Genomic DNA, 9,402 nt, shown 5'->3' with positions numbered 1-9,402 from the left:
TGTGTAGGCTAAGCATGCTACATTAGAGGGGTGGGAGAGAGAGGGGGGAGGGGGGAGAGAGAGAGGGGGGGAGGGGGGAGAGAGAGAGAGAGAGAGAGAGAGAGAGAGAGAGAGAGAGAGAGAGAGAGAGAAAGGGGGGGTGGAGGATTAAAAAAAAATCATGACATCACTGAGACAGTGCAGAACTGTCATTCATGAACATTATACAGGATAAATGCATGTTACCTTCTTTACAATCTTGCAACTGAAGAGACAATATAACTGTACTGAACATAAGAACTTTCTATCATTTTAGTAGTGAAGCAGAGAACCGATTAGAGCTTCCAATTTCAGCACAGGAGAAGTTGAAGTAGTCCATATCAAGAATAAGTACACCATTTGTCTGAACAGTATTTCAAGAGGCCGCAGTTAAGAGCTTAAAGGAAACAGCAATCCCAATCTGAACATATATATTATACACAAATAGGAAACTCTCCAGTATGCCACCACCGCTCCCAACTCCTTGCCACAGGGATCAAATCCTAGGTCAAAGACCAAGATGCAAGTCCTGGCAATCCACCCACTCAGCATCACCTACTTCAGTACTGTCACAGGCTTATCTGATCCCATCACACCTGTGGAAATCGCTGTCATATTCATCTCTGCTGCAATCACTGCACACGTTTTATGTTGGCATGACCACAACCAGGTGCCCACCAGCATGAATGGCCACTTCAAAATTGTGTCCAAGAACAATGTTCACCACCCAGTGGCACATCATGCAACCAAGCACAAGCAGCTCGGCTTCAATGGCTACTTCACAACCCATACTACCTGGATCCTTCCCTCCAGCACAAACTTTTCAGAGCTATGCAGATGGGAGTTACCTGTAGTGCTGTGGAGTGGCATACTTGCGATAGCCATTCTGGGCCATCAACTGGAGCTTCTAAGGGCAGAGTGGCAGGTAGCATCAGCTCGGACAAGGAGACTGCTGATTCTTCCTTGGCATGCTCATTATGGACTGTGTGAGAATTTTTATGGCTAAGACACTCAGTGGAGCTTAGGAGATTTCAGTTTTTATCTACATTTTATGGTCAGGTAGGCATATAGAAAGGCTGTGCAGCTGTGGCCTGAGGAGGAAGTTGTCAGATACTCTAAGACAGTAGTATGATGGATTACGTATGGACAACAAAGGATAAAGGCAGTACGTCGTCTAATTGTGTCTTCTATGCCTGTATTTTTACGTATAATGTGTGCCAACATTTCTAGTTATGCAGCCTGTTGTGCCTGCTAGTGATGACAAATCAGTATTCTGTTAATGTTTTGCTGCTAAGTTATTATTACATCACACAATTGTCTGTCTTAGGCACAGTTGTAATTTTTAAGGTAGATCGAGCCATTTCTAACTCTGTCATAACTTTTCTGATTATATGTATGACATGTGCCATGCATGGGGCAGGCAGATATGGAATAAGGTATTTCTGTGTGATATAAGCAGAGTGATTTCAAGAAGTTTTGAATTACAGTGATAAAACATTCAAATATAGATGTACATAGAAAGTATACAATGGAAAATCCAGGAAGGAATGTAACAATATTATGAAAAGGATAGTTGCTACTCACCAATATAGCAGGGATGTTTAGTCACAGATAGGCACAACAAAAAGACTGTCACAATGTAAGCTTTTGGCCAACAAGGCCTTTGTCAGAAACAAACGAACACACACACACATGCGACTGCAGTTTCTGGTTTCAGCTTCAGCTGCCAGAGCCTGCAGACTGTGTGTGTGTGTGTGTGGGGGGGGGTGTCTATTTTTGATGAAGGCCTTGTTGGCCTAACGCTTATAATGTAACTGGCTTTGTTGTGTCTATATGCGACAACTCGGCATCTCCGCTATATGGTAAGTAGAGACTATCCTTTTCATAATATTGTACGTAGAACCTGGTATTCAAGTATGCTGAAGGATTAGCTCCCCCCCCCCCCCCCCCCCCACAAAAAAAAAGAAAAGAAAAAAAAAGCGCATTGGTAGTTTTGCTCACGCTGTTAGCACATGATGTCTGAGCTAATTTTGTGTTCAGGGGTCTATGACACTTGTGTGAAGTTCTAATGCTATATGACTGACTAAATTATAATGTGCAACCATTTTGTCATTGCAAAAATAACTATCTGGAGAAGACTAGTCCCTCAGTGCTGTCACTGTAATTTTCTCGCCATCTGGTAAAATCCTGTGCGTATCTGCCCTTGTTGATATTGGTTTCCAGGAACTATATATGGTTGTCTTCAGATTAACTGATGAAATGTCTGATATCATGTTCGTGGATCTCCAGTCAAAATTTTCTGTAGTACTAGTCTAGCACCATTTTCCACTGTATGCTGCGTGCAGCTGTCTACCTAGCGAGCCTGAAGCTACTGGGGCACCTGGATTGTAAACCAATCAGAAAAAAAAATTTACTAATCCATGCCATGTTGGTAACTTAATGTAATCTCAAGGGTTGTTAATGCTACCTCGCTGCGGCAGTACATGATATGCTTTTGTTTCTTTGGTGTGCTGTGTGTGTGTGTGTGTGTGTGTGTGTGTTAGTGTGTGTGTGTGTGTGTGTGTGTGGAGGGGGGGAGGGCCTTACGCATGCGGGCGGGCGGGCGTGCATGTATACATGCATGTGCGTCTAGCTCATCACAAGAGTTATTCCAAAATCTAGGAAGTTTTAACTCTCTTTCGTTGTGTGTGTGTGTGTGTGTGTGTGTGTGTGTGTGTGTGTGTGTCAATGACTCAATGCTTCAGCTATTCAGTGACTGGTCCCCTTTATTCCTAGTGTAGACTTGTACCCAAGAAAGATAGTGAGCCAGTCTTGCTTTCTTGAGGCCACTACAGCACTGAGTTTTCTAACTATAGGTTGTAGTACTGCTTACGAACTGCGTTTATTCTGATGCCTTGTTTCAGTTAAGTGTAACATCACTTCTACAGAAACTTGACAAACCTGTAAGTGATTAGCATATGAAGTACAATAGATTAAATGTATAGTGCAGTTTAATATTCAGCTTGAAATGAAATTTTGGGGATCTTCAAATAAGTTTTGGGATTGTTGCCGGTCAGCATTAACTAAAATACACAGTTTTTGGAGGGGCACCTACCAGTTCTCTTCCAGTGAGTCAACTAAGATTGAAGAAGACTTCTCCCATCCCACAATTTAGTAGTGCACATTGTGTATTCAGTCTGAACACAGCTTCCTAATACTCTGCGGTAGTAGAGGCGAAGTCGTCTTCAGTCTTGAATGCCTCACCTGAAGACGACTGGCAGGTGCCCAGTCAAAATACCATGTATTGTAGTTTACAGCCAACAGCAAGCCTTAAACTTTTATGACTGTTCAGTTCACTGGAAAAATTCCAAAATTAGCATAAAACCTTGGGATTTTACTCACACAATGAGCTCACTTTACTGGCTTCTCGCTGCAACTGTAAGCATTCTATGTACTTGTCGACAAGAGCGTATGAAGAGGCTGCAGGATCTGAATTATGTAATGAGGCAGAAGTTGGTACTGTGGCTGATACGTCAGTAGATTCTTCCTTCTCATGTGAGTCCATAACACCACAGAAAAGATGTTCATACGGCAAAGGTGCCCAACGGTCTATAGTCTGTGTGCCAATGGACACAGACCTCTGAACAGAACCAAACCCTTCTTCCTGCCAATGAAATTAATGGACCAGTATTATACACAATTAACACATTCGTTACATTTGAGACAGCAAACACTAGAAAGTTAGATACTATATAAAAAAAGACTGAAGAGTGCATCACAAACCAGCATCAGTGTGTGAAAAACTAATATGCCATACGGATTCTGGTTTTATCTGTTGTGTTACAAGGTTCAACAAGTTCGTATTTAAGTTCGGTAACAAGAAAAATTTATCACTATGATTTTTGTAAAATTACAAATAGGCAGAATGCCTGGACATCACTTACCTTCAACATGCAAAAACCCAGTAATACCAATAGATACACTCCTGGAAATTGAAATAAGAACACCGTGAATTCATTGTCCCAGGAAGGGGAAACTTTTTTGACACATTCCTGGGGTCAGATACATCACATGATCACACTGACAGAACCACAGGCACATAGACACAGGCAACAGAGCATGCACAATGTCGGCACTAGTACAGTGTATATCCACCTTTCGCAGCAATGCAGGCTGCTATTCTCCCATGGAGACAATCGTAGAGATGCTGGATGTAGTCCTGTGGAACGGCTTGCCATGCCATTTCCACCTGGCGCCTCAGTTGGACCAGCGTTCGTGCTGGACGTGCAGACCGCGTGAGACGACGCTTCATCCAGTCCCAAACATGCTCAATGGGGGACAGATCCGGAGATCTTGCTGGCCAGGGTAGTTGACTTACACCTTCTAGAGCACGTTGGGTGGCACGGGATACATGCGGACGTGCATTGTCCTGTTGGAACAGCAAGTTCCCTTGCCGGTCTAGGAATGGTAGAACGATGGGTTCGATGACGGTTTGGATGTACCGTGTACTATTCAGTGTCCCCTCGACGATCACCAGTGGTGTACGGCCAGTGTAGGAGATCGCTCCCCACACCATGATGCCGGGTGTTGGCCCTGTGTGCCTCGGTCGTATGCAGTCCTGATTGTGGCGCTCACCTGCACGACGCCAAACACGCATACGACCATCATTGGCACCAAGGCAGAAGTACTCTCATCGCTGAAGACGACACGTCTCCATTCGTCCCTCCATTCACGCCTGTCGCGACACCACTGGAGGCGGGCTGCACGATGTTGGGGCGTGAGCGGAAGACGGCCTAACGGTGTGCGGGACCGTAGCCCAGCTTCATGGAGACGGTTGCGAATGGTCCTCGCCGATACCCCAGGAGCAACAGTGTCCCTAATTTGCTGGGAAGTGGCTGTGGAGACCTCACGCCCCACGTGTTGAGCAATTCGGCGGTACGTCCAACCGGCCTCCCGCATGCCCACTATACGCCCTCGCTCAAAGTCCGTCAACTGCACATACGGTTCACGTCCACGCTGTCGCGGCATGCTACCAGTGTTAAAGACTGCGATGGAGCTCTGTATGCCACGGCAAACTGGCTGACACTGACGGCCGCGGTGCACAAATGCTGCGCAGCTAGCGCCATTCGACGGCCAACACCGCGGTTACTGGTGTGTCCGCTGTGCCGTGCGTGTAAACATTGCTTGTACAGCCCTCTCGCAGTGTCTGGAGCAAGTATGGTGGGTCTGACACACCGGTGTCAATGTGTTCTTTTTTCCATTTCCAGGAGTGTATTTAAATGTAGAAATATTTTTTTTAACTATGTGCAAGTCTGCACTGATGGGTCATGCACATGCAGCATATCATTACCATCAAACATTTTGAAGAGGAAATGCTACAGGATATTACATGTATGACTTTTGTACCCAACACAAAACAACAAATACCGTTGAAAGTTTCATTTTATGCTACTGTGATCATTTTAGTGGATACAGGGTGTATTTTTATATTTGACAATACAAACTATTTAAATTGTTCTCATATTTAGGTATTTGATACACTCCCATAAAATTATCTACAACCACACTACGCATATTTTCACTCGAGAGAGAAACTAAACATATCAGTTCTGTAGTAAGTACAGTTATATTACAGCCATTGCCAAATATTTTTTTCTATCTGTAACTTAACAATCCACAGGGTTTGCCAAATATCAGCACTGTTTTGGCTAATACACACATACCATTACATGTTCAAGTGTCAAGCCATACACAAATCACACATTTTGAAAATAATTTCTGGCTGAGCTTCCACTGATGCTGTTTTTGATTTAAGTTAATACTACAGAAATTGTGCAAAAGGGGCATCACCTTTCTTTTCAAGTCACATATATCACCTTTCTTTTCAAGTCAAATCTTGGGCTTTCTACAGATTTTGAGGATGCCACATTGATACCATAAGTTTGAACTAAGTTCAAGATAGTTATGGTACATGTTATATGTCTACCAAACCAGACTGCTTTTTAAATCAAAAATATTTCATCCACAAGTGAATTTTTTTTGAAATTTAAGAGTGGTATCAGATGAATCTCTATTTGCATTTTCAGCATCAAAATCTTATGAGCTATCATTGTGCCTGCATTTGGTATTTTTTATTGTTGACTAAGACAGCAATCCAATTAGTTGATTATTCCCTCCCTCCTATGCAAGCAAAAGTGTTTCTGAATCATGCAAACTTCATTCATTTCATATCTTAAAAGTGCTATGTTCCTGAGGTGGACATTGGGAACTTGCCCAGTAATTGCCTGGACAAGTCCGGGAAACCATTCCACTTAAAAAGCACACTCAGGCTGTCCAATCTTTTAGAATAACTACTGTCAATTCAATAGACATTCTTTTCACAGAATTACCACTTACAAAATATTATTAGGGACCTAAAAATGTAGCACCTTCTTTTGGCACAATTTGTTCCATTTTCCAATAGGATTCACAACTAAATTGTTTGTAAATACACATAGAAATTTAAAATGTTCTCACGCTATGCGTCTGAAGAAGTATCCTTAGTGGTTTGAAATTTAAAAAAAAAAAAAAAAAAAAAAAAAAAAAAAAAAAAAAAAAAAAAAAAAAAAAAAAAAAAGTTATTTGGAAGCTTTATGGCTGAAACATTTGCTTTTTATCTACAAAAGACTTTACTTGTTTCCTTCTTCAGCCTGTGTGGAAGAGACCTGGATACATTGGAAGGTTTCAGACCTATTTATATAATGGTCAGATAGAAGTTTTCGGAACCAAATTTTAAAGTGAAACATTTTCAGCGGCAGTTGTGGGCTCTGATCACAATTTATTGGCTATGACCTATAGATTAAAACTGAAGAAATTGGCAAAAAGGTGGTATGTTAAAGAGATGGGACGTGGATAAGTTGAAAGAATGAGAGGTTGTTGAGAGTTTCACTGGGGCACTAAGTAATAACTGACTAGAACAGGAAACAGGAATACAGTAGAAGAAGAATGGGTAACTTTGAGGGATGAAATATTTAAGGCAGCAGAGGATCAAATAGGTAAAAAGACAGGGCCTAGTACAAATCCTTGGATAACACAAGAGATACTGAATTGGCTATTGAAAGGAGAAACTGTAAAAATTTGGCAAATGAAGCAGGCAAAAGGGGCTACAAATGTTTAAAAAATGAGATTGACAGGAAGTGCAAAATGGCTATGCAGGAATGGCTACAAGACAAACATAAGGATTTAGAAGCATATTTCACTAGAGGAAAGATAGATACTGCCTACAGGATAATTAATGAGGCTGTTGGAGAAAAGAGAAGCAGCTCTATGAATATCAAGAGGTCAGATGGAAAACTAGTCCTAAAAAAAAAGGTAAGTGAAATATGGGAGATGGAAGGAGTATACAGAGGGTCTGTACAAGGAACTTTAAGACAATGTTATAGAAATGGAAGAGGATGTAGATGGAAGATGACTTAAGCCTAAATAAGGTCCCAGGAATAGACAATATTCCGTCAGAATTACTGACAGCCTTGAGAGAATCAGCCATGACAAAACTCTCTCATCTGGCATGCAAGATATTAGACACTCAAATTACCTTCACACTTTTATGAATTTGGCTGACAAGTCATGCACATTCAGAGCTCTAATAAAGGTAAGTGTTTAATTGTGTGATAACAATTAATTAAGGCAATATTATATAATAAATAAGTAAATTAATACATACTGTAAACTATCTGTTGAATGTTTCTCATTTATTTGCGTATTTTTCAGAAAGAGAAAAAAACATTTTGTAGTGTGAATTTTGGACTAGGTTTTGTTTATGTTATTGTATACTGGGAGTTACATAGATATTTCAATAAAGCACAGTTTGTGTTGTTAGTGTATTCTTGCCTGCTATCCATTTGATTCTCTAATAAGTAGCCAACGTGAAAAGTTCTATAGTGTAGGCTCAGTCTTTTGCTTTGTCACATAAATAATACAGATTTAATTATTTCTATTTCTCTGGAAGTTCTGAACTAATTTCCAAACTTGAGACTAAACTTTGAACTTTAGGCTTAACTTTCTATGAAATTTAATATATTAACTGAATAGCATAGAAAGTTAGTCTTGTTTAATTTAGACTAAAGCTAAAATTTGTTTTTCATGAGTGGGAAGTGTACGATTTGCCTTACAATTGTTAGTTCCAGGGTGTAGTGTGAGGTCTGTTGCAGTTTTTTTCATGTGGGTGTCTGTGGCAGTGTGGGAATCAGGGAAATTAACAAGGTTCATTGATTGTGCAGTAAGATTTGCTGTAGAGATAGGAATATAGCGGAACAGGTGGCTAAGACTGCTGCCCTTCAGGAGGAAATAGTTAAGGCAAAACAAGATCCGGAAAGGTTAAGGGGGGAGAAGGGAAAGAGAGTTGGGAAATAACAGGTTATAGAAGAAATAAGAATGGGACTTTCTTAGACAGTTTTGTTGTTAATGTGGAAAATGGGTTTGATCTGTTGTCACAGTTGGAAACTGATGAGCCATAAGTAGATGTGGGAGTAAACAGGACACAACAAGCTTTCAGAAGGTGTTTGAGAAGTAAGAAGTCAGAAAAATTTTGTGAAGAGGAAGAAAGTTTTGTTGTTAGGTAGTTCACATGGTAGAGGTGTTGGCCAACTGTTGCAGGATGAATTAGGGTCGGGTTACGAGGTCACAAGTTTTTTTTAAACCTATTGCAAGTCTGGGTCAGGTGACAGAGGATGTAGATTCACTTTGTAAAGACTTCACAAAGGAAGACACGGTGGTAATAGCAGATGGAGCATGCAACAGCATAGGCAGGGACCCTAATTGTTAAATTGAGGGTGACATGGTGAAGATGGCTTCAACAATGGGACATTCTGGTGTTGTCCTTGTATCTGTTCTGAGATGCCACGATTGGCCTCATTTAAACTCTCCTGTTAGGAGAATTAATTTAGAAGTGGAACAGCTGCTCGCATCAGATATGGAGCTTCATATTGGTGTGGTTCATGTTTACTATCAGTAGGTGGGACTATACTAGGCATGGCCTTCATGTCAACAGAAAAGGTAAGGGAAAACTGTCTGGGCTAATAGCAAATAACTTGAGGGGGGCAGGGCACACTATCACAAGTGGTAAAGTATCAGTGGCTACAAGTGACAGAACACTGATAAAACAGGCTGCCAGAAAGCAAATTTTACTGTAGGCAATTCATGCGAACACCACCTGATTGAAACTACAGATATTCAGAAATTGACAGGAAAAATTAGGTCCACACAATTGTGATTCAGCCAGCGCACAAAATCAGTTATCTTTATAGCATTATAATATCCAAGGAGTAAGGGGTAAGCTTAATGAGTTGCTTATTTGTGTTGAATTACAGTTGAGCAAACCAGTTGATATAATCTGCCTGTCTGAACATCATATGACCACTGGTAAAG

At 41.1% G+C, this 9,402-nt stretch overlaps 1 protein-coding gene across 2 annotated transcripts in view; it reads right to left on the bottom strand.

Annotated features, from left to right (window-relative positions):
• LOC126480669 (hamartin) overlaps window positions 1-9,402 on the bottom strand; it is a 234,346-nt gene that overhangs the window by 75,622 nt on the left and 149,322 nt on the right. For both annotated transcript variants that reach the window (XM_050103892.1, XM_050103893.1), the window contains one exon: window positions 3,400-3,661. In XM_050103892.1, coding sequence (XP_049959849.1) covers window positions 3,400-3,661 — 262 coding nt within the window. The remainder of the gene's footprint in view (window positions 1-3,399; window positions 3,662-9,402) is intronic.

Source organism: Schistocerca serialis, chromosome 5 (assembly GCF_023864345.2).
Source record: "Schistocerca serialis cubense isolate TAMUIC-IGC-003099 chromosome 5, iqSchSeri2.2, whole genome shotgun sequence".
Classification (NCBI taxonomy): domain Eukaryota; kingdom Metazoa; phylum Arthropoda; class Insecta; order Orthoptera; family Acrididae; genus Schistocerca; species Schistocerca serialis.
Note: the sequence above shows the minus strand (reverse complement) of the source record. Positions and strands in the feature narration are given on the sequence as shown.